We start from the raw sequence: 26,762 nt of genomic DNA, 5'->3' as shown, positions 1-26,762 counted from the left end.
TTTCAAGTTCAAATAGTTCAGCGCATTGTGGATAAACTTATGTCAAAATGCTTTTCTATAGAAACGATTTTTGTTCAACTTTTAAAAGCACATTATATTTTTTTCTCAAGATATAATGCAGACTTTCTTTTCTCTACCGTAATATTTTTCTTAACAACACAATTCGTTATAACACACGCAACTTTAAATTTTATTCACATTTTACGCATTTGTACATCATCGTATACTGTGTACGTGTTGTAAAGAATGGTGAAGTTTTGGTTATAAATTTTGTAACACTATCCAAAACAATTGACTTGATAAAGCTTCGTCAATCGACTTATCAAAAATGTTATAGGTAGTCAAATAAAACAATATCACAACAAATTATGCATATTACCTAAACACGAAATAGTAAATACTTTTAGAGATCACCAAAATGTATTCAACATGTGTAGACATACCTGTAAGTAAGTATGTTGTGGGTGACTTGTGTCCTAACAAACCTAGGCACGAAAATAAATATTACGACAGCTAAAAAACATGTAATGCAAAACACGGTATAACTGACAAACTAATCTTTCAGAAAGGTTAAATGCTTCGAAACAAATGATTATCTTGAAGGAAATCTTGTTACTAGACTCTCATGGGACTATACTGTAACTGATGATGCTGGTGAAGCAGGACATGATCAAGCTTCTGAAGCGCCTGGGGTCACTCCCGGTTTTTGGAAGGGTTCATATTGCTACTGCTGTTTAGTTGGAGTTTTTTTGTGTAGTGTCTTGTTCCCCTTATCTACCGTTTTTATATGTACGATATCTTCTTCTGTTCGTTACATATTGTGTATGTAGTTCGTGTTTGTTTACTGTTTTATAGTTACTTGGACTTTGTACCTTAAAGTCCCATTGTTGATGCTTCGGTATGTATTTGCCAATATGTAACATTAATCAAGTGCTGGAGTCAAGGAAGGCCTCAAAGTAATCAAAACTATTCATGTAACCACATTGTAAGCTAAATAACCCAATCAAAACTTAGTCCTTTTAAAGAATAACCATTTGTTTTAACGCAGTGTATATTTATACAGTATTTCTTACATAATATGAATTCCACTGAGAATCACTGACTATCAATATTCGATGAAGTTTCAAAGTAACAATGGATCCACACCTTGAAATTTCGGTTTGGAGATGCATAAGGAAGAAATAAATCCTGCAGATTGGAGAAAGTTGAACAAAGGCCTAACCTCAAGAGAGAAATGAGCAAAAAACTTTTCCTTGTTTGTGCTCACTTTGAAGTAGAATTTGTTTCTACATGATTGTTTCACAAATACGTATAAGATTACAATCATGTAACTCTTATATTTTACAAATACATAAATGCTAAGAAATTAGGCTAATGTTTTTTATAGTTTTTTATTAACAGATGCTGACATATACATTTCCACTGCTTCATACTACACATACATGTACCAGACTTGAGAATCATGAACTTTGTTTCATGCTTAAATAGTGTCCTAGCACAGAAATGGTCTGTTTTACTTTTGCTTTCTTCTCACTTCATCTAGTGAAACTTCCAAGTGATAACCACTGAAAAGAAATCAAGGGAAAAAATCCTAAGTGTCTGATATATGCAAAATGTTACAATGTAAATTCAGGAAAATATATATGTATTTTAACCATATGATATGGAGAAACCTCCTCTTGTTGGGAAATATTGTTACATGTAAATATAATTTCATGCAAATTAGGCGAAAATAAAGGTAGGGTGGTTATGACAGTCCCAGGTTTTTACTGGTTTTTAAACCACCTGGTCAATATTCCCAAAGTGATCAGCACTGTTGGATTGAAAATTTGCAAACAAAATTTCTGTCATTATTCATAGTTTTTAGTCCTACATTAAAAATGTTAATATAGTATATATCTACTATATTTCAGTGTTCTTATGTTTTATTCTTAAAATATCTCTATCAGCTGTATAAATTAAGAAAAAAATAAACATTCCTTTCTCTGAAAGAACTCAAATTTATCTGAAATAACATAACAAACAGGTAACTTTCTAAATACAGAAAATGGAAAGATTGTTCAGGATATTCCTTAGGGCTTCTTCCATGTATGATTTTAGCTACCTGCTGATTTATAATGATGTCTGGACCCCCATTTCAAAATCTCTGCGTCACATTGTAAAGTAGAAAACAAATTAGATACATGTGTTACTATATTACAAATATCATAATTTCATGTATGAAATCTTTAATTGATACTGTACTGCATATGCTAGTAACCATAGTTAGAGTACATGCACATGTATTTTCAGTGTAAATTTCTTGTTCACAGACATACAAATGTAAACTGCAAATTTTGTTAAGAAATATGACTACACTGTTCTACACTAGCAATAAAAACAGTATACCTATCACCAGTTTTGAAAATTTTAAATAACTGGGTACATATAAAGTGTATGAATAAATCATGTATACATTCAACACTTACATAGTTCTTTGTACATGTAAGAAAATCCATGAAAATCAGCTCTTAGGAAAGGTCTACTTTTGGTAGCTTTGATATCCAACACATTTTCGATGTACTTTCATGGACATAGAACTTCTCACATAATTAACTGTCTTTCTTGTGTCATGAAAATCCGGTTTCTTACTTTATGATCTGCATTCTAATTAAATGTATCTGATATGTCTTGACAATGTACTGAAAAAGAACCATATTGTTAATCAGTTATGACTAACATGGATAAAATACACTTGTACATTATATTACTATTTCTTTAAATTCCATACAGAATAGTACATGCCTCAATCTGTATCCCATGCAATATCAACAGGACACCCCTATATCAACTCAAGGTCTACTAGCCCGCGGGATGATATAGGTCGAGGGTTGATTATGCATATCAAACAGATATTTGCATGTCATGTTCATTCTTTCTTCTATTTTATCAATACAAAATGTACTTCAATTGTGTTCTGTACAAGGTATTATATATGGCATCCAATATATGTTTAGGGGTGTTATAAGGTATGCCATGTAGGTCTATGGGTATGATTTAGAGAATGCGATATAGGTCCATGTGTGTGCTATACAGTATGCGATATATGTCTGTGGTCTGATATGTACGGTGCTTGAAATGGCTTAGGTGTATGATATACAGTACGCGATATAGGTCTAGGGGTGTGATATACAGTATGAGATTTGTCTAGGGGTGTGATATACGGTATGCAAGACAGGTCTAGGGGTGTGATAATAGTATGGGATATGTCTAGAATTGTGATATACGGTGTGATACAGGTCTGGGGTGTGATATAGTGTATGCGATATAGGTCTATGGGCGTGATATAGGGTATGCGATAAAGGTCTAGGGTCGGTGTGATAGTTTAGATTTTACGAACATGTACAAGTGCAGATCATATATTGTAATTTCATGGCTCATGTGTCCACTCGCGTCCCAAGAACACTACTTTATTTCACTGGATACCCCTCCTTTTTGGTAGTTCAAGATTACCTACTGAATGTGATGAATATGCCACATGACCTTTCATTCTTACCGTTGAAACAGAGACATTGTTTATGTTTCTGCTTTGCAATCATAATAATTTAACAATTGTGTTTATTTTCTATTTTAAATACTTCTTTCTTTGCTATATGTATGTACATGTGTGTTTACCATTTTATATTATTTATGTACATGTACATGTAGTAATTAACATATATGTACACAGTGCTTGCATTTTATGTACAGAAGTTAAATTCATGAGATCAAATTAATCACACATGAAATTTTCCAATAAATGGAGGGGTGCCAACCCCATGCACCCTCCCCTTGATGCACAACTGTAATCTATACTTACTACACAAAAAAGGTTACATTGCAGCTCCGAAAATCCGTCATGATTTATCAGACTATGCTGGGAACTGTACTGTACTAGGTAAGTGTTGAAGGTATACATTATTTATTCATATACTTTATATGTATACAGGTATTTAAAAATTTCAAAACTGGTGATAGGTATACTGTTTTTTATTGCTAGTGTAGAATAGTGTAGTCATATTTCTTAGCAAAATTTGCAGCTTACATTTATGTATCTGTGAACAAGAATTTTTCACTGAAAACTACAAAAATACATGTACATGTACTCTAACTATGGTTACTGGCATATGCAGCACAGTATCAATTAAAGATTTCATACATGAAATTATATTTGTAATATAGTAATAAATGTATCTAATTGTTTTCTACCTTACAATGTGACATAATATCAATTGCTCATAGATAAATCAACATTCAGGGATTGATCCAAACATCATTATTAATCAGCAGGTAGTATGGAAGAAGTCCTAAAGCAATATCCTTTGCAAGCTTTCCATTTTCTGTATTTAGAAGGTTTTTGTCTGGTAAATGAAATGACTTTTAAACTCATCACTTCAAACATCTTTTTATGATCTATCTGGTTATGAGGGGATGTTGTTTTAACAATGACAGGTGAAAAGTAACCTGTTCTACTCTTACATGTATGTTATTAATAGTTATTGAAACAAAGATGTGCTCATGAAATACACTGTACATTTTTGTAAAGTTTGTTATGTTATTTCAGATAAATGTAAATTATTTCAGAGAAAGAATGTTTATTTTTTCTCAATTGATACAGCTGATAGAGATATTAAAAGAATAAAACCTTAGAACACTGAAATATAGTAGATATATACTATATTAACATTTTAATGTAGGACAAAAACTATGAATAATGACAGAAATATTGTTTGCAAAATTTCAATCGACCAGTATTAATCACTTTGGGAATATTGACCAGGTAGTTTAAAAACCAGTAAAAACTTGGTACTATTATAACCACCCAACCTTTATTTTTGCCTGATTTGAACGAAATTATATGTACATGTAACAATATTTCCCAACAATAGGAGGTTTCTCCATATCATATGCTTAAAATACGTGTATATGTTCGTTAATTTACAGTGTAATATTTTGGATATATCAGACACTGTTATGATTTTTTCCTTGCTTTCTTTTCAGTGGTTATCACTTAGAAGTTTCACTAGATGAAGTGAGAAGAAAGCAAAAGTAAAACAGACCATTTCTGTGCTGGGACACTATTTAAGCATGAAATAAAGTTCATGATTCTCAAGTCTGATACATGTATGTATAGCATGAAGCAGCTGTAAATGTATATGTCAACATCTCTTAATAAAAAACTATATAAAAAAAAACATTAGCAGTTATATGTTTGCAAAACATAAGAGTTACTTGAATAATAATCTTATACATATTTGTGAAACAATCGTGCAGAAAAAAGTGAAAGAAATGCACATACATTAATGAAGGCAGACAGGTATAAAACACTCAGCAAATAGTGATTCATCTTTTAAAAAAGTGGTACTCATGAGGTATGGGTTGACTAGTAACTTTTTTTGTTTTGGAGAGAAAAAAAGATGGATTTATACTCAAAGTGCATGTGAGATTAAGACATCACATTCCCTGTATTCACCACATACCACTGACTTTCCAACTTAATTGGAATCTTATATTGCTCAAATCTATGAGCTACAAAGTTGTTTTTGGTTTAATGATCTTTAAACTACATAGCAATTTTTAAAACGAGAGTTTTTATCCTTGTTTGAACTGAAAAATTCTTAGAGAAAAGTAATCATTTATTGTACATAGTCCAATCTAGACAACAATAAAAAGGACAAATTTTAGTTTTAATTTATTACAAAACAATTCTACATCAAAGTGAGCACAAGCAAGGAAAAGTTTTTTGCTCGTTTCTCCCTTGGGATTGGGCCTTTGTTCAACTTCCTACAGTCTGCAGGATTCATTTCTACTTCATGCATCTCCAAACCAAAGTTTCAAGGTGTGGGTCCAATCTTACTTTGAAAATTCATCGAATATTGATAGTCAGTGATTCTCAGTGGAATTCATATTTTGTAAGAAATGCTGATTTAAGTATTAGGAAATTTGAGGACATCAACGTACGTGTACAGCCAGGAATACCAAAAGCAATAATACAAAAGAGGACCCAAAAATATATATTGATAAACGGGCTGTATAAATATACACTGCGTTAAAACAAATGGTTATTCTTTAAAAGGACTAAGTTTTGATCGGTTTATTTAGCTTACAATTTGGGTACATGAATATTTTTGATTACTTTGAGGTCTTCCTTGACTCAGTGCCTCAGCACTTTGATTATATATTGCTATCTGATGTATGTATATATGTGTATAAATTGATTTCACATCTACATCCCGCCAAACTAGGTTGGGTTGGAATTCCGTTTCTCCATACCCCCAAAGAAACCGCTAAATAAATAATAGCTAAATAAACCGATCAAAAGTTAGTCCTTTTCTACTATAGTTCTTGGTAGAGATTCCTCATACTTTGTAAGAAATAATTCCAAATCATCTTCTAAATATACAGAGGAAGATGTTTACAAAATGCTGGAATTTTTAATCGACAACATATTTGTCCAGTGTGGTGGACGTGTTTTTCAACAAATGGTCGGCATTCCAATGGGAACAAATTGTGCTCCTTTATTAGCTGACCTATTCCTTCACTCTTATGAGGCTGACTTTATAGCTGATCTGATCAGAAAGAAAGAATATCGTTTGGCTAGATCCTTCAATCTCAGTTTCCGCAAATAGATGACGTATTATCTTTAACAATCCTAATTTTGGGGATTTGATACATCGCACCTACCCAAAAGAACTTGAGATAAAGGATACTACAGACACTGTGAAGTCAGTCTCATATCTTGTCCTACACTTAGAAATCGATGGTAAAGGAAAACTATTGACCAAACTTTACGACAAACGTGATGACTTTTCATACAGAATTGTCAACTTTCCTTTCATCTGTGACAACATCCCTTCGGCACCTGCGTATGGAGTGTTCATATCACAACTCATACGTTATGTCAGAGCTTGCCGAAACTACGCAGACTTTTTGTATCGCGCTAGAACTCTAACAAATAGGCTTCTGGAACAGAGTTATGTTGCTACAAGATTGAAGTCATCACTACAGACGTTTTATGGTCGTCATCATGAACTCGTGGATCGTTATGGTGTATCCATCTGCATCATGAAAACTGATTTATTCAACGGGTCATAGTTTTCCTTTCCTCGTTTGTCTACCCCGGACTTGACTTTTTATGAGCAACTCGGCGGGTGATTCTAGAAAAGCAGAGGACGCTTACCCTACCGGTGCACATGGTCCATGCTCCCAGTTTTTAGTGGAGTCCGAGTTGCTCATTTGCTTTTGTCACTTTGTATGTATGATTTTAGTTACTTTATGTTCGTTGTGTATGTCTGTTTTCCATGTCTGGTCTTTGTCCCTGGATTACATTCTTTTGATTACCGCTATAACCTTGGTTCCCTTGATTACGCTTTCCCAACCTCTTGCTTCCGATCGCTATATTGCATAACGCTCGTTCCGATGTCAACACTTAACATAGAGACTGATAAAATTACCGAAAATGAAGTAAGAAAAGCCCTAAAACATCTTAAGAATGGGAAAGCAGCGGGAATCGATGGCATACCACCAGAAGCCCTCAAGTCCATGAATGACACTACCATTCAATATCTTCTTGGGCTATTAAACCAGATATGGGAAAAAGAAAAAAGTCCAAAAGACTGGCAAAAGGGACTCTTGGTAAAACTACCTAAAAAGGGGGACAAATCCAATTGCAGCAACTGGAGAGGAATAACTCTTTTGTCCATTCCTAGTAAAATCCTATGCAGTATAATCTTACAAAGAATGAAAGAAGAGATTGATAGCAAGCTGAGAGATGAACAAGCTGGATTTAGACAAGAACGATCATGTGTCGACCAGATTGCTACACTCAGAATAATTATTGAGCAAACGATCGAATGGCAGTCATCCCTATATCTAAACTTGATTGACTTCCAGAAAGCATTTGACAGCATAGATCATCAGGTCTTGTGGAACATTCTAGGACACTAAAAGATTATTTCCATGATTAAGTTACTGTATGAAGAATTCTCTTGTCAGGTCATACATGCTGGTACATTGACGGATCCTTTCCCTGTAACAACTGGCGTAAGGCAAGGATGCATTCTCTCTCCCCTTCTCTTTCTCATAGTCATCGACTGGATAGCAACAACAGCTTACAACGACCCTCATGGTATACAATGGACACTAACATCTCGTCTAGAAGACCTCGAATTTGCAGACGACATATGCACACTATCGCATCGTCTTCAAGATTCCCAACACCAGGTCAACCATCTCGAAGAAACAGCTAAAAGAACAGGATTGTATATCAACACAGCCAAAACCAAAGCCATGAGAATCCAACAAAACCAGATGGATCCAATATTGGTAAATAACCAACAGATAGAGAATGTAGATAAATTTACGTACCTTGGAAGTGTCATGAGTACAACTGGAGGCACTGACGAAGATGTACAAGCCAGAAAGATGAAAGCATTACAGGCTTTTTCCATTCTAAAGCCAGTATGGAAAAGTAGAACACTGAGAACGGCTACTAAGATCAGAATTTTCAACAGCAATGTTAAGTCTGTCCTGTTATATGGTTGCGAGACCTGGAGAGAAACAGAAAACACCATGAAATCTATACAAGTCTTTGTTAACAAGTGCCTAAGAAATATACTGAATATCAGATGGCCAGAAAAAATAACAAACAAGAAACTCTGGCAAAGAACAAAACAACAACCATTCGAACCCGAAAATGGAAATGGATTGGTCATACTTTAAGGAAGAACAATAAAAACACTACAAAGCAAGCTTTAGATTGGAATCCCCAAGGGCAAAGAAAAAGAGGAAGGCCAAAGAACACCTGGAGGAGGGGTTTGAACTCTGAACTGAAGAGAGTAGGACTAACGTGGAAGAATTGTAACACCATCGCCTAAAACCGAAGCGAATGGAGAGAAACTGTAGTCGCCCTATGTCCACCCATGGACGAAGTGGAATAAATCAATCGTTCCGCTGTTTCTTGAAATCGGCAGAATTATAGTAAACTATTTTCAATTTAAAACGTTTTATACAGTGTCTTTACCATTACACGGGAGAAGGTGGCTAAACTAAAGAAACACAATGACCGACCTGATGAGAAAATCCAGCGATCCTGGAAATCCTTTCTAAAAACAGTTAAAATGAATTTCATATTTAGTTTTTAGCTTTTTGAGTGTGTAATTCCGGTTGATAAAATTACGGATTTTAAAATTTGCGAAACGAACATATAAAAATTAACCAACGAATTGCCTTTACCAACTTTTAGTTCGTTTTGTCAAAAATATATTGTATTCCGTAAAAATAGTGACCTAATTCAAAATTGCTGGTCATTTAGATAACTGTCTTCATTACAAATGTTTTCTAGTTATTTAACAAATATTTAGGATTTTTATCGTTCGATTTCCGGTAGGTTAAACTTCTTTCATGTAAACAAAAGACATAAAGTATTTTAAAACACATGTTTAACTAATTAACATTTGCAGTGGCTTTCAACATGTCAGATGCTAGAGGTTATGATTGCACCAAGTCAGAAAATAGCTTGCCAGACAACCTCTAGCATTGCTGGCGTAACTGTCAAGAGAGAGAAATGATCGTAATCAGATCGATAATATGTATAAAATAATGCAGTTTAGCTGATTTTTTTTCACAAAAATTAACATTTTTGTTCACGATCCTTAACTTACTCCGTTCACGATCAAGCTGCAATATCCATATGCTCGATCTGTACACGATCATTTATCTTGCTTGACAGAAAGCCCAGGGAAATGTAACAGAAAGAAAATTTGCCATTGGTTATGTCTAAAACATAAATAATAATTACGACAAATTTAAAAAAAAAAAGCTTTCCTATCAGGCGTAAAGAAATATTTTTAAAAAAATCAACAATCTTAACTACATGTAACCTTGTTCAACAATGATTTACATACTTAACTAAATGTGTTTATGACTTCGAAATAATAGTTTTGATGAAGGTAAATAAAATCACTGATGATTTGTCTATTTTCGCACAGCTTGAGGTTTTCGATACTTTGAAAGTGCTTTATTAGTGAGACCCAATTTTAGGGGTAAAAACTTCAGCTCGTAGATTATTAAATTCGAGGATTCGAAATCTATATTATACAAAGGAATGGGATGTGTATTTTGCGTTGGGGACAAAATTTCGTGGTTTTACGAAAACTACAAATATTGGTACCCCACGAATAAAAATACTTTCACAATATTTACTTACTGTACATTTTGATGGATCAAACATTATTTTTCGTCAGTTCTGAAAAAAGCCATTAAATTTTAGAAGTTTGTATTTAAAATCCAATTTGTTCAGCATAGGGCTGCCACAGGTGCTAAAATGCTATGAAACCATTATGCAACTGGGATTCTGGTCATCAGAAAAAATGATACAATAATGCAAACTGGTCTTACACGAATAAGGTAATTGTTTTTGTACATTCTAGGACACAACAGCATACATGTCATTTGACCTTCTAAAGGGGATTTGGCTCGGGGAAATGTTTAATCAGACCTTGGAGACAGCGGATGGCATTGCAAAGTACATGTTTATTATTATATCAAGAGAGTATAAATTTGGAAAATGGCTTTAATAAAGATGTAAAGATAATGTATATGCCTTTTTCGGAGCAAATTTTGAAATTGTGGTCAGAATCCTTTGAGAAATGGGCCAGGTCCTCGTTTTTGCTTACTCGACTAATTTAACCAAGAAATATTGAATGAAACTAAACTAGCAGAAAAAGCTCAAAAGTAGTATACAGTTCGGCAATGTGTGTTGTCTTCCCTGTAGTTAGGTAGATCTCATCGTTTAATGACAAATTTGCTATGGCGGATATACTTATACTTGTCCAGATACTGTTTGTACTTAATGAAGCTGTTCGAGCAATAATATTATCATTTTTCCGCAGCATAATTGTGGCATCAAATGTGTTTGACCGAATATTAACATTTATGAAGTATATACCAGGTATTTCACAGGCGAATCTTCCACTCGATCTGAATGATGCAATATTTCTTACATTGTCGGAAAATTTAATGTTTCTAAACTTTAAGGTGTTATTTGCAGCAACGTCTGTAACTGTGTCGGAATAGTCACTCATTCTACCGTACAGTACAACTGAAAAACATTTCATTAAAATCATTATGTAAAGGTTCCCCCGAAACAAGACACTATATACAGGCAAAATTATTTCACATGATTTTCACACGAATTTCACATGATTCTCTACCGAACTGGACAAATAAACTTTGTGACAGAGTTCATGTGAAATTTGGGTGAATCGAGCTTTCATGTGAAATTCACGTGAATTGTTCACATGCAATTAATGTTAAGTGAATTTCACGTGAAAATCACGTTAATTCCATGTGAAGTTCACGTAAATTTCAGGTGAAGCTCGATTAACATGAATTTCACTTGAAAAATAGTTGGCTGTGTAAAGGTAACTCACTGCGGTTAATGACAAATTCCAAGTAAGATCAAATTCATTCGGATAAAAATTTAATTTCCTGAAAGTTTTATCAGAAAATAATCATTGGTTAAGAAGTATTTGTTAATAACAATACCGTTCATTTGAGTATAATTTGAAGTCTTGTTACACCAATGACACCTTGATGACTACGATCTGATTTAAAGCAAAGGATAATACAAATGAGAACTTTTAAATGAAAAGAAGACATATTTCATATTTTGTTTGAAGTGCGATCTCTTGAAATTCTCTTCAATAATCATCTCTGAACGTACTTGGTGTAAGTTGAAGGCATAGTGAGCATATACCCTTACATTAGTGGTGCATTTTTGTTTTTCATTAACTTTTCTTCTTTTTATTTTGGGTTGGGTGTATGTTTCTTCAATATGAAAATGCAAGAACTTGAAACGTCTAAATATACAACTTCCTCTTTGATAATTAAAAACAAGTACTATCTTTAAAAAGAAACATAGCCGACGCAGTAAATTTTTTTTGTTTTACTTATAATTTTCAATACAATTTTTTCGAACGCCACTAAGTGATCAGTATTTGGCCAATCGGGAAATAGAATTGCGATCATGTGACTTGCGTTTCTATGGAAGAGCGTCTTTAAGGTCAAAGGGTAAAAAGCAAAACTATACCGACTGCGTCGGGAAAAAAATCATTTTACCTCGTGATGTCTTTGAGCCACTTGCAAACTGGATGTTAATATCTGATCTTAAAGTAGTCAAATTTCTATTAAAACCTATTTGAAAATCTCGGAACTTGTTCTCAAGATAAACAATTTTACGAAGTAGTTCGCCTTCAGTTTTAGCTTGGTGGATTTCGAAGTTGTTATATCTATAAATAAGCTGCGTGTAGTTGTCTTTGAAGTCTACGATTTCTTTACTCCGCAAGTCAGATAACGTTTCACAGGAACAGTTTTCAGTCTTTGTGTATAATTCCAAATTTTGAAATTTCTTGTCCAGCTGTTGAGTGAGTAATCTAATGGTTTGTTCTTGGGAATGCCTCAGCTGATCAATTCTGCCGACTAGTTCCTTTTTCTCAGCTAAAAGTGTTTCTAGTGAGATATACTGATTATCCCCATTTGTTGAACCACTTGATCCTAAAAGGAAGCTGTAAGCATTGATGGTCAAAGCACAGAAACACCAACAGCATAACAATAACATTTTGAAATTATTCTCACAGGATTTCAATCGCAAATGAAAAACGGTGGTTTTTTTAAAGTATGAACAAATCATACTTAGACAAGTATTGTATGTTCTTGTCTTTTTATTTGAGGACTTTTAATTTTATCAATGATTCTCTCAAATTTACAGATTAATGTGGCTATGTGTGACATTTAAATTGATATAAAGTTTGTTGTTTGGACTAAATGCTAAACAATATAGGACAAGGCATTATTTTTGTCAGACAACAAACTTCAGTAACAAACACCATAATATACTTGTTTGCTTTAATAGTATATCAATCTTTTAATATATTACTCATTTGTAGAATATCAAGTGTTATTTAGTATACATAGTATATAGTATATAGTGTCCTTAAAAGCAATATCGACCTAAGATCATCACAACTAAATAGATTTTTTAAATTGCGCTCCTTAAAGAGTAATCAAGGGAACCAAGGTTATAGCAGTAATCAAAAGAATGTAATCTAGTGACAAGGACCAGACATGGAAAACAGACATACACAACAAAGAACATAAAGTGACTAAAATCATACATACAAAGTATCAAAAGCAAATGAGCATCTCGGAATCCACTAAAAAATGGGAGCATGGACCAGGTGCACCGGTAGGGTAAGCGTCCTCTGCTTTTCTAGAAACACCCCAGAGTTCCTCATAAAAAAAGTCAAGTCCGTGGTAGACGAAAGAGGAACGAAAAACTATGACACGTTGAACAAATCAGTTGTCATTGTGCATATGGATACACCGTAACGATCCACGAGTTCATGATGACGACCATAAAACGTCTGTAGTGATGACTTCAATCTTGTAGCAACATAACCCTGTTCCAGAAGACTATTTGTTAGAATTCTAGCGCGATACAAAGTCTGCGTAGTTTCGGCAAGCTCTTGCATAACTTATGAGTTGTGATATGAACACGCCATACACAGGTGCAGAAGGGATGTTGCCAGAGATGACAGTTGACAATTCTGAATGAAAAGTCATCACGTTTGTCGTAAAGTTTGGTCAATAGTTTTCCTTTACCAACGATTTCTAAGTGTAGGTCAAGATATGAGGCTGACCTATCCTTTATCTCAAGTTCTTTTGGGTAGATGCGATGTATTAAACCCCCAAAATTAGGATTGTTTAAAGATAATACGTCATCTATATAGCGGAAACTGAGATTAAAGGATCCAGCTAAACAATATTCTTTCTTCGGATCAGATCAGCTATAAAGTCAGCCTCATAAGAGTGAAGAAATAGGTGAGCAAGTAGAGGCCATTTGTTGAAAAACGCGTCCACCACACTGGACAAATATGTTGTCGATTAAAAATTCCAGCATTTTGTAAACATCTTCTTCTGTATATTTGGGAGATGATTTGGAATTATTTCTTACAAAGTATGAGGAATCTCTACCAAGAACTATATATTTGTATCTAGGTGTACCATCTTTGTATGGGGTATAGAAGTACAGTGTTGAAAAATCATAGGTTTTAATGCTATTATATTCTGATAATAGTCTTGAACTGATTATTAAAATATCAAAATACAGATTATCTCTCTGCATTTTAACGACGACTTCAGTTTTTAAATTTCGACTCTTTGTGCTTCTGTTTTGGACATTTCTTACTGACAAAATTTATGTGATAAACAAAGACTTGTAATACGACCTAAATGACAGCTTTCATACTAAAATATAGTATAACGAGTTTCGATATACCAATGCCTAATCCAGCATTTAAGGCTAGAAACCACAAATTCCACTTCCCATAGGCTTCTATGCTAATTTTACAATGTTCAATGGCTTCTCTGGACTTTACCTTAACTTTAATCTGCCGAGGACTATATATCAGCATGATTCTACATATGTCAGCTCACAATCCGCAGAATGGCATGTGGGGTTAGCAGACTTGCAGTGCAGTACTGGTCACCGGAAGTAAAGGGTCTATAAATAGCATGGGAAATCCCAGTGTTTTCACAAGATAGGGGTATATATAGAAATCATTATGGAGATTAGGCTTCACATCACAAGAAGCAAAATGCACCTATAAATTGTACAGAAATGTTTTTCCTTTCAGAAACTGTTTAATTTTTTTAAATAAGATGAGAACTTTTTTCACAGCATTATGAGGAACAGGGGTAATTTCTGCGTAGGACTATTTTTGCGTACGTTCCAAATGCTCATTGGTTGAATTGGTGGTCTGTAACCTTAATAGTCCTTTTTGTATCTAGAGTATATTACATTTTAAGGCGAACTGCTTCGGTATAAATAATTTGTAGTATTATCTATATTCCTCTTAACATGACAGCGAACAACAAGTGACGCACTCCTAACATTGACGAAATGCAAGTGATGTACATATACATCGCAAAAATGTACTTCATGCAATAATAATAAAAACCAACACAAAAACACGACAGCCCGCCGTACGTGATGGACGCCGCTTTTAATTGCAGTTGAAACAAAAAATAGTACATACATCATTCAATATTCAGATTCCTCTCGAATACATATACCAATATTTATCCCTTACCGGTAGGCAGGGCCGACCTGGAAAACCAAATTTTCGAGGAAACCTGTATCCGATGTCAATGTACAAGCCTATTTATGGACATGGTGTCGGACTTCACCAAAATAAAAAAATATTACATCAAAAATCTTTACAATACTGACGGAAGTTTGCGGGTTTGAACGACGGCTAGAAAGTGAAATACTTGTCAAACACACCCTACCATTACGGAAACGTACCCAAACCTGATTGGACAATAGAAAATATCGGAAACACCGAATACTAATATATACATACCGACAATACATTATTTTCACTCATTGACTTACTTCTAAACAGTTAGCGTGGGGAAACGCTCTCGGATCAACATGGGGTCTGGGAGTAGGCCTGAGCGTCAACACAGCAGCCCTGCCGCTAGTAGGACATACTCTGTTCTTCGGTCGTTTATCTTAAGGAATTCATGTAGCTAGATTCTTACCGGATTATACTCACTCGCAATGCGACGAGTGACACGGCATGTTTTATATAGATATGTCGTATCAAGGCATTTCTGACTGAAATCATATTTATTTCCTGTTTGACGACTTTGCTTATATTACTGGGCCAGTAAGCCTATCTTTTAGTAAGCTTTGCTAAGTTTTTTCTACTTTTACCTTCAATAAGTAAATGGAAAAGTCAATTTTGGCACATATAAACCAACTAACATAACAATTCATTTATTCAATATTAAATAAAAATGACATACATATTTAAAATGAATAAAAAATAAACTTCATAAAAACTTTATCACAGATTATTTTATCAGATAATGACAGTGAAAATGAATCAATCTTTGCACACTCTATTTGAAAAATTACTTCATGACATTCAAAAACAAATAAAGTAAAACCAAGAAAGAGAATAAAATATGTAATAATCAAAGTAAATTATCATCATTTTTATACCAAATTTTCACAGATCTTGCTCCCTAGTTTTAGTAGCAACAATAATTTTTATTAGATTTTACCATGAATAACCACTTGTAACACCAAAAAAATACATGTAATCTGATTTAAATCATGACAACAGGAGGTGTGCAAAACCATTTTTTTTTTCATGTCAATATTGAGTCTTTTCAAGAAAACTCAAATTAGGAGAATCACAGTAATGTTAGTAAGAATGAGTGAAACACATTGATTCGCCTCTAAAAATCATTTTCAGGATTCCCAATGGAATATAGACACTTTGTTTCTGAAAATGATTCCCAATGGAATATAGACACTTCGTTCATCTTATTAAATCAATACAAGTTCCATTAAACGATTTTAGCTATGTTGTTTGTTCTTCAACTGACTTGTTCTTTTCTTCCTCATCTTTTAATGAATCCATTGCAGTTTTCCAGTGGTGTAACCTGACCTTAACCTCAACTTCTAATGGTGGCGGCGGTGGTACTTCCTCTATATCTTCCTCCAGTAAAGGAGCACCTTTTCCTTTTCCACCTTTCTGTTCTTTTCCATCCTTGCCTTTTCCTGCTACACTAGCTCTTCTGCTGTCTGTTAACCAAAAATAAAGCAGACAATTAATTGTTTTTTTTTTTTTTCTTTTTTTACTTTTATGAATAATTAGCATTGATTTATGACCTTAAATTGGATTCAGTAGGTAAAAAGCAGAAGTACAATTTTAAAGGATAAAATTGCTTCAGTAAAATTATGCGATAGCTCATCTGCTTTTGACAATAATTAACACACATTAAATATTAACTATAATTTTGTTTAATGTTTCGTTAAATATTATACTTTAATATCACATTTCCAAATTTAAGAAAAATCTTCAATTAATGAAACAACATGGAATCTTGAAAAACATATCTTGGAGTCCAGAAATTCGTAAAAGGGTCTGAATAAAAGATCTTATAACAAAAAAAACGTGGAAATTTTAAACAGTGATATAATTTATTTACAGCTCTTGAGGAAGAAATGGTTTTAAGTAGTTTAACTATTAGAAAAAAACACCAAAGTGCCTTGAAATACATTGCAACATTGCCTAAAATAAACAAATGATTTTCACTGCCTTGTGGACAAAAAGATGAAAGTCCTGAAATGAAAAGGAAACCTCAAAAAGAAGAAAATGTTAGAAAACAAGGGAGATAATGGGCTTTTCTACAACTACTAGGGGCTGGGTAAATCAGGAGTTGTCTCCCCTAACCTCATATAGGAGTAGGTGCTATAAATTGTTGATACAAGAAAAGTTGTAATAAATTATTTACTTAATTCCTTGATTTTATGAAGAAACTTGTAGTAGGCCATATTGCCACAAAAAAAAACATAAAATAAAACACTGATAAAAATTATTGTTAAAACACAATCTTTCAAAGAGTCTTAGAATTTTAAATAAAAGGAGTCTAAAAAGAGAGAGAAAAAAAACTTGTTTGTTTATAGTTTTAAAGATAACATTTTTAATTATCATTGAGTCCAAATGGAGTTTCTAAATTTGTTTATTTACTTACATAATTTTCAGTTTTATTTTCTAATCAAATTTCAACAAATCATTATTTTATAGATCAAGGCCATCAGGCTTATTTGAAAAGACTAATGTCACTAGTATAACACATTAGAAGGATCTTGAAGTCGATGCAAATGTTTCACTGTTTATACAAGCAATCTATTAAATTGATAGATGTAAAAGGTCAGTTTAAGAATGGAGAAACATCTTGCATTTACAACAGGTCTAAAGAAGGACACAAATTTTTCAAAGACTAAATATTAATTCTTGTATCAACAGTTCTAAACAAGGGTGCCTAAGTTCTATAGGACAAATCCCTAATCCAAAATTGGTCACAGCACACTAATTTATTGCCTTTCTCAATACTGGTTGATCTTTTCAGATCTTTTCCTTTTGTGTCCTTCTGAAAGGAGACACTCTTAGATGAACTTTTTGCGCTATCTCTTTTGCTGTTTACACTCGCTGAAATTATGAAGGATATATTTATACAAAAAAGGTCAATAACATTGTTTTTTCAGTGAACAGATATACATTTGTACAGAACATACAATAGAATTCATTGTAGGTTTAGGATACTGGGTTAATGACACATTAATAGGTAGGAAGTACAACTATTCCTTATTTGCAGAATAATAGTTATCTCCCATTTGAAAGAGTTGTCTCCCATTACAGCATGTTAACAAAAAATTTATTACATGAGCTTGAAAACTGCTGCTTGCTTTAAGAAAACATATTTAGTTACCTTATTGGAAATACATTCTATCTGAAACTGTCAGTTGAATATATGAGGATATTTTCATTATAAAATAATATTAAATTTGTCCTCATAAGCAAGAAACCTGCTATAGAGAAAAATAACTCAACAATAGGGAGATAACTTGTGTACACTGTAAAAGGGAATAGAGGGGATGGAAACCAATGGTCGAAGGACAGAAAATATCTCCTCCTCATTTCAAAATCATATGATGTCAAATGTTTTGGTGAGCAAAATTATTGGAAAATAATTTGTGAAGTAATATTCTGGTTGTAATTAATATAAATGTCTTCTCAAATACATCAAATTCTTTAAATAAAATAAAACAGTATATTTTCTTTGTATGATGACTTGAGATTGAATATGAACTTTATTAAATCTGAAAAGCAACAAATTTTTATTAATTCAAAAATTTAAACCAGTTACATCCAATCAACTGGTATATATCTATTGGTTAAATTGAGAGATTTTCATGACTTATCCAAAGAAGGTCAATGATAAGATACTTCTATGTGATGACTTTTTCTAATGTCGCCACACTTTTAAACTTTGAAATAATTCTTAGTCTCCAAAATGGGATGAATCTATTATTTCTTTTGTTAAATATGCAAAAATTTTGTTTCAAACAGAATCAGTGACATGTGAAATCAGACAACACTGTGGTACAGACACAAATCATAAGGGAGGTGAAATTCAACGTGATTATATAGGGGGCGTGACTTCATGCTTTCGTCACCTCGTCGTATCTGAAGGGCACTACCACGGCGACTCAATCTGCTCTCTGTAAAACGCAGACTCAATCTATCAAAACTGACGTCTAGCAATACTAACATATCCACAAGCAGCACAAAAAGTATAAACATAGTAAAGAATAAATAAAAAAAATTATAATTCATTTACACACAAAGTAAGGCCAAGAAAATTATTCATCTGTTTAACATTACATTGGATGAAAAAATAGAGTAGGTAGGTAGGTAAAGTAATGTTTTTTTAATCATTTGATATAGACACTTATTGGAGGATTTCTTGACACAAAAATTAGAAGTTCAACAGAATTTCATTGAAAAGAATAATAAAATGTGCTAGGGTAGGCAGAAAAAAATAGGGTTAGGTAAGGTACCTTTTCAGAAACAATTTTTTCCCTAGCCTAATAGACAATTTCATGTTCAGTGTAGGGTAGTGAATAGGCATGCTTGATATACACTTCCACTTAGAAAATTTTTTTTGTCTACCCCAAGCCCTACTTTATGGAAGTATATGTCACTTATCCTCATTAACTAATCCTCTGTTAACATGAAAGAGTCTGAAAGAACTCAAAGCATGATAATAAGCTTACTTTCACCATTCCAAATGGAAGATGGTGAATGAATACAAAGCATTAACTTTGAAACTTTAAAACTGTAAACATGAATTGACATGTATGGAATATTCTATTAAAAGTGTTAAGACACAAACCATCTTTTTCCCAAAAGGGGGTGGGTGGGTGCTAGAATTCTTTGCAAACAAGAAAATGATTTCTTTTCAGAAGCAGCTGGAATTTTAACATTATTTTAAAATCTACATTGTTAAATAGTAAGGAAATATTGGATTATGTATTTTTTTTCTAAAATTTTGCACAATTTTGGTCAAATGGCTTAAAGCCTCCCCTTGCCAATAAAATGGTTGGTGCCTAGTATTAGATTAGCTTGCATAGTATGACATAACAGCAAAATTTATAACATTTCATTCAGCATTAATTAAGCTAACACATTGTTATCTAATTAAATTGGCTCATTAATAAATCAAAGATAAAAATATTAAGATGATTAATTTATAAAAAGATAATTGATGTTTAATTCAAAACTTATTAGCATCTTTATTCAGCCTAAACCAATATGATTTCAAGAAGGCAAAACAAACATACACAAAATTTATACTTAAAAAAACACAAAAAAACTCTTCTTCAGTTGGTACCAGTAATTGTGAAAAGAAATAAATCTGTTTACATTCCTGGCATAATTTTAGCCATAAATAAAAAAATTTCATTATTTATATAGATAGCAGTGTTTTATCAAATGTTCCCTGTGTAATAAATTTTGATAATTCACACTGTGAAATAAATTTGTTAATTTCACTCTGGGGACTTTCTCCTTCCTAAACTTCACAACTTTGCTGTCAATTTGCCAATAAAAGAATTTAAAAATTAATGTTGAAAATATCAATAAAATATAAAGAAAATCTATATAATAAATAGGATAATCAATTGGTTATCATGAATAACCAAAATATGATAACTATGCCAAGAACGCTTGAGGTTTTAACATGTGCTTGTTAAATCTAGTCATTCTTCGGCACTTGTGATAATATTATTCACTCTTTCCAATTAATTATCCTATTATTTTACATCAGTAGATAAATTAAATCCCTCTTTGGATACTCTTATTTTTATTTAAAAAATCAAAAGTATTAAAAAAACTTATATTTTTTGCTATTAAAATATTATTTTTTAAAACATTATTTTTTAAAATATTATTTTGAATTATGTTAATTACAGAGCAGCTTTTGTGTCTTTTCCCATTTCCACTTCTCCATGGTGGAAAATTTAAAAATATTTTATTTTTATAACTTTCTTTCTGAGTTCCTACAGAAGTGAAAGGCTTAAGTGTATGTTTTTGTAAGAATCAGGCAAAATGAGAAAAATCAGAAACATGTATGTTAAAAACCCACCAATCTAACAATATAATTTCAATTATTGATGCTTTCTCTATTTGGAAAGACCATTATTAGATCTCTGCAGCACTGGATTTAATAAAAAAATTTGAGATAGAATATTAGATTTTTTTTTACAAGAGTTATCTGCCCTTGAAATGCATTTTAATGAAATTATAACTAAATTTACGAAAATGATATGGATAAGTTTGTCTTTTTTCCATTTATTCTGATGGTGCAAATAATCAAATCACATTTTCAAAATGGCCGGTTATTTCATACCATGTTTCACCCACTGCCTGATTCTTACTGAGACTGACACTATGCTTTTTTATTTTGCATTTGACTACATTATAGTATTTTTAAATGATGAAATAATTTAATCATGGTTTTCATTCAATAAACCATGTATTAAGCACAATTAAAACTTTGTTGATTTACACATATTGTCCACCACAGAAAGCGGAAATGGCAAAAACCAACAGACCTGTACAGTCTGAAGAATTCAGCAGTTATTATTTGTCAAATCAAAGAAATTCTGTTTGAAAAAAGTTGAAAAAATAGCTTGTCAGTGATATTATCAAATTAGGCAACTTTGGAGTTAGAGTAACTGAGATCTGAGTTTATCAATTAAAAAGACTTTTCATTAATTAAAATTTACACATCTTGTAATGTACCAATACTTTTAAAACAAAAATAACATGGCTGAGAACAGCTTTTGATATGAAATGTCCTCTTTTAAAAAAAGATTAATAATATCTGATAATGTGCAAAAGCCTAGCAGTCAAAAAAAAAAACAGAGAATAAAAATATTCCTAGCCACTCTTGTTGCCACTTCAACCATGTTGGAGGTTCCATAAGTACTAAAATATTCTAATGAAAGCCTCTGAAATAAATGAAGATCTTAATTTCTTCAATGGGTATGATATCCTGATTTATATGTTTGACTCCTTTTCAAAGCCTAAAACTTTAAGGGTAAAAAACAAGGACTAAAAATGAAAACAGTACTTTACACTTCAGAACAAACAGTGAAACCTGTCAAAGCTGAAGCTCTTTTTGACTGTAGAATTTGTTTGGATTAGACAATAGTTCATTTTACTCAGGGTCAAAATACATTTAAACTGATATGAATATCAGCAAAAAAAAATACTGAAGCGTCAGCAGTACTTCAAAATACCACAAACATGGCCTAAACATGAAAGGATGTCAAAAAGTGTATTGTTTAGACAAGGTTTTTTTTCTCAGGTTTCAATGTACCTTTTGTTTCTCCTACTATTTTGAAAGATCTGACCACTTTAGTTAATAATTTATTTAAGTAGCACTCCAGGTTAGAATCATGCAAAATATGATACATGGTTGGAAAGCTTACATATTTTAATTTTTGATATTTTGTTTATAATGCTTATGTAAACATAAAATAACAAGTGGATTTTCATAGAACCGGTGTTTATTAGTGATATAGATTATATAGAATGTACTGTAGAATTCAAAATCAAGGGAGATAACTCTGTACATGACACTAACATACAGTAGAAACCATCAGATTTTCCTAAGAGCAGACAGATTGGAATATATGATTATACATTTCATCATATAGACCTTTAAAGCAACTTGATAACAAAAAGAAAAATATATAGCATCTTTTGGAGTGTATGACATATCACAAAATTTGCATGATTCTTACAAAGACTGTTACTTAAACATCTGAGCAGTCTTAGGAAACCTCCGAAATGCAAACTTAAAAAATAAAAAAAAATTGAAGAGAGATGTGATTTTATACAAGTAGCTTATCTATAGTTTAACATGTTTAATAGATTAACCGAGCAAAAGTAACTATAAGACAAAGAAAGAAGACAATTTATATCTATACATGTCACCTTTGCTCGCTGCTGAAGTTGCTCTACTAGAAGAGCGACCATCTGAAAATTATCATAAAAATGAAATGAAATATGAATAAAAACAAATCCTGAAAAAAATAAATTACACGAGAACAAAGATTACTAAGGAGTTTTCACTTCCTTTACAACCCTGGGGAATCATGGTACATGAGTTGTCAGCATTACAGGCAAAAATGATGGAAATGCTTTCCTAATCAATAGACTTTAAGAACAAACTTAAAATGGAAATGAAACAACTAAGACAACAACAAACATTTAAAACCAAACAAAAATGGAACATTTTTCTACCTTTAGTTTTCGCCACTTTATTTTTGATGGGAGAGACCATCTGTGAACCTCGTGATGAAGGTTGAGATGTAGGACGAGATCCAGTTGATGGCCTTGACATTATTTTACTACCAGGAGACATTCTGCTTTCTTCATTATAAGGGATAAATAGAAGACACATCTTTCTTATATGACTTACACAATTGATTCCTAAAAACCTACAGTCTTGGTTTCTCTCTCTTTTTCAATCAAAAAGTGCTTTTGTACTTTTGTAGCAGTCAGTTTTTGACACTTCAATTTGATTAAAGCACCAAAAGAGAACCACTACACTTGAAATAGAAATAGGTAAATAGAAAATGTATGTACTTTTAAAATAATTGAATACACCCATTTTTTCAATTTTCTTTAAATATGATCTCTCAGCCGACATACTGTATCAAAATTCACAGGTTGAAGTTTTAAGACACAACTGTGTGATAGAAACAATATATGAATGTTTCAAGATGCTTTTGCTATGCAAGAACGATTGTCAAAAATTGATACCTGATGCACATAAGAAAAAAATATATCTAGGGCAAATTAATGAAAGGAAACATTAAATTCCAATACCTATTTTAGGTCCTTAGTTTCATACAACATTCAAATATCAAATGCAAGTCAGCTGTATTAGAGCAATACAAAACATGATTGCAGTCCAACAAATGCTTGGTTTATCAGTGCATTTACAATTATCAGTGGTCAGTCAAACAATTGATGGTGATTGCAAAACAACATCTGAGCAACAGAAAATTAAGCTGCTGCAAAACAGTGATTAGATTTTAATGAAAGCTGTGGGTTAAATAAAATATTTGTATAATGAAGGTCAAAGGTCACAGATTAGAGATAATAATATTCATAGTATAAAAATTAGAAGAATCTCATATTATATATGAAAATTATAGAGTTCAAGGTCACTGCTGTCAGGCACTAGGTATGCCAATTCTCAGTTGTGGTAAGGTCAAATTATAACCTCCGTAAAGAGTAAGTTTCTTGATCTTTAATCTATTCATGTAAGGTATCTCATTCATTTGATGAAGAAAAAAAACTGATATAAATATCATTTAAGGAGGGTAAGGGGCATAACACTACAAATCAATTGTATGTTTGTATAAATCATATTGCACAGATATCATGTAAGAATCTATGTAATATGGATTGTTTTCACTCTGTTTCAATTGAATGCTTTTTAGGCTTTGGTGAAATTAATTACAATGCAAACATATCATTGATTTTAAGAGTTACTTCCCTTACCCTAGGTCTACTTCCTTAAGTAGTAGTTTTTTTTTTATAAAAATCAGACAGGAGGTGATTAATGCATGTCAAAAACCCATCAAACCCATCAATTCAGAAACCAAATAACCAGTCTTAGTTTGTCATTTGGTTGTTGCACTTGCAAGATAAAAATTATATAGATTGTGTATGAAATTGACATATTACAAGAATTATTGTTCCTGATTTGGTTTGATTTAGTTGTCATTAGTGGGAGGTGGAATGTATGGTTTTCTCAAAAATACAGATCTAACTATAGAAAAGACTATCATATAAAAAAAAAAGTATATGTAGACCAAAAAAGCATTGTTTGTTCAGTGGGATTTTCTACACCATGAATCACCTCTACCATGGGCAGTCTGAATTCTATATGGACTGGTACTTAATAACTTCTAAAATAAATGTTGTGGAAAAGGACCATTGTTGAAAGGAAGACACAATCCCTCTTCTCCATCTGCATCAAAATCCTGAGTATAAATTTCAGTTCTTACAAACCCAATAATCATCAAACCCCAACTGAGAAGTAACCTACATTAGTGACCTAGATCAGCATGGTGGAAATTAGGTCAGTGTGTAAAGTACCTGATCTATCTGTCTCTGTAAAAAAACATCATTGGTGGAAAATATGATATTTTTTTCAATAGGGAGGAATTAATTGGGACAGTATAAAATTTTTGCAACTAGAAATGTTTTTATTTTAAATACAGCCTAATTTACAAAATATTAAAAATGAATGAATTTTAAATAAATTTATCGGTTAATATGTCAAAGGGGGTGCTTATATAAAATGAGATTATATAGGGTTTTTCTTTACCGCAACTTATCAAAAATTGCTACAAGCATCTACTGTGCAATACTTGAAAATTAAATAAAAATGTCTCCACAATATTTACTATCGTACCTTTTCCTTTTTCTTTGTCTTTCTTTGATGATCCTGGTTTGTTCTTTTTATCTTTCTCCTTCTTTCCATCCTGTGAAATATATAGGCAATTCTTCTGTAAATGGGAGTTTTAAATTTAGATTAAATATATCAACTGTCATGGTGATCTAGAATTGAAAAAATTTTCCAACAACATAAACCATCATTTTAAACTTTCAGATGTTATTTCCCCTAAATTATTTTTGCAATGAGTCATGGTTGATTGATTTATTGGTTGGTGTTTAATGCACAAACAGTAATATTTGAGCTACATCCTGGCGATGAACAAGAAATGGATGATAAAATGAACATGAAATGATGATGAAATGAAAACTGGGATGGGACATAAGGATAACGGGGTCGACAAATTTTGTTTGCCACTAAAAAATTGGAGGGATGGATAGGGTCGGGCAATGTAGCCTCCTGCAGCAGAGCCACGGTTCCTACTCCTATCAAATACCACAGCAGGGTTCTTTATGGTGCGAGGAACGGCCATAAGTCATGGGAAATGGGAGTTCTAGAGCAACCATTTTGGTACTTGTAGTCTGGGGTAATTAATTATCACCATTATAGAAAAGCAGCAGCCTCACAAAAGGCACATTACTATATAGAGATTCTGACTAACTACCAGTACTTATAATGAATCTGAAAAGCAATAGACAAACCTTCCTTTCAGTGTCCAAGCCTTTGATAGAAGCTGTGAGTTCTGCACCATCCTTCTTAAAGACAGATTTAAATTCATATTCTCCCTCTAAAAACTCCTCCAGAGGGACATGAAAGGAGGCTAATGTGGTAAAGGTTGGAGGTCCACGCTTCAGTTCTAATTCTGGTTCTTTCTTTCCTTTCTTACCTCCCTTTCCCTTGTCATCTTTTCCCTACAAAGGAAAAAAAAGTGAAAAAAATCATGCTTTTTTTAGTATTGATTGGTTTATAAAAAAAGACATGAAAAAATAAAGTATGCATTGAATAACACACAAGGATTTCCGCTAACATTAAAAGAAAAATTTAAACAAGTGAAACATTGAGTAAATCATCTTTTTGTTGTGTACAAATTTTTCTCTGTGACCTGGGCTTTGCCCTAAAAAATCAAATAGGTTCTGATTTTCCTAAAGACTAAAAATGTGCTAAGTTTTATACATATATCCCACAACAACTTTGATAATAGGTAGTAACATGATATATCATTCAATATATATTTGCACTGACCTTTAAAAAATATTTATTATTTTTTCATGAAATAAAAAAAAATACCCCAGTAGTACTTTTCAAATTAAACTAAATTTATTTTAAAATAGCATCAC

General features: G+C 32.4%; 2 protein-coding genes across 12 annotated transcripts in view; both read right to left on the bottom strand.

Moving 5' to 3' along the window:
* Positions 1-9,029: 9,029 nt before the first annotated feature.
* On the bottom strand, positions 9,030-12,689 carry LOC148606432 (uncharacterized). Its single transcript, XM_088546154.1, has 2 exons — positions 12,139-12,689; positions 9,030-11,119 (listed from the first exon to the last, which is right to left on the bottom strand). Exons 1-2 carry the CDS (start codon positions 12,635-12,637, stop codon positions 10,728-10,730), a joined length of 891 nt encoding a protein of 296 aa, XP_088402280.1. The 5' UTR covers positions 12,638-12,689; the 3' UTR covers positions 9,030-10,727.
* Positions 12,690-15,846: 3,157 nt separating this feature from the next.
* Positions 15,847-26,762, bottom strand: part of LOC148606431 (leucine-rich repeat-containing protein 43-like) — a 29,541-nt gene continuing 18,625 nt past the window's right edge. For 4 of the 11 annotated variants that reach the window (XM_088543798.1, XM_088543797.1, XM_088543801.1 and 1 more), the window contains 6 exons: positions 26,127-26,336; positions 25,444-25,513; positions 25,125-25,139; positions 22,947-22,988; positions 17,982-18,089; positions 15,847-16,678 (listed from right to left, as the gene is read on the bottom strand). In XM_088543798.1, coding sequence (XP_088399924.1) covers positions 16,455-16,678; positions 17,982-18,089; positions 22,947-22,988; positions 25,125-25,139; positions 25,444-25,513; positions 26,127-26,336 — 669 coding nt within the window. In that variant the 3' untranslated portion in view covers positions 15,847-16,454. Of the gene's footprint in view, positions 16,679-17,981; positions 18,090-22,946; positions 22,989-23,255; positions 23,385-25,124; positions 25,140-25,443; positions 25,514-26,126; positions 26,337-26,762 lie in introns of all 11 variants that reach the window. The other 7 variants (XM_088543806.1, XM_088543807.1, XM_088543803.1 and 4 more) reach the window with 6 other exon arrangements.

This window comes from Perna viridis, chromosome 9 (genome assembly GCF_037379345.1).
Source record: "Perna viridis isolate PV_CMFRI_1.1 ecotype Kerala chromosome 9, ASM3737934v1, whole genome shotgun sequence".
Classification (NCBI taxonomy): Eukaryota; Metazoa; Mollusca; class Bivalvia; order Mytilida; family Mytilidae; genus Perna; species Perna viridis.
The sequence above is the reverse complement of the archived record's forward strand: the minus strand, read 5'-3'. Positions and strand labels throughout refer to the sequence as shown.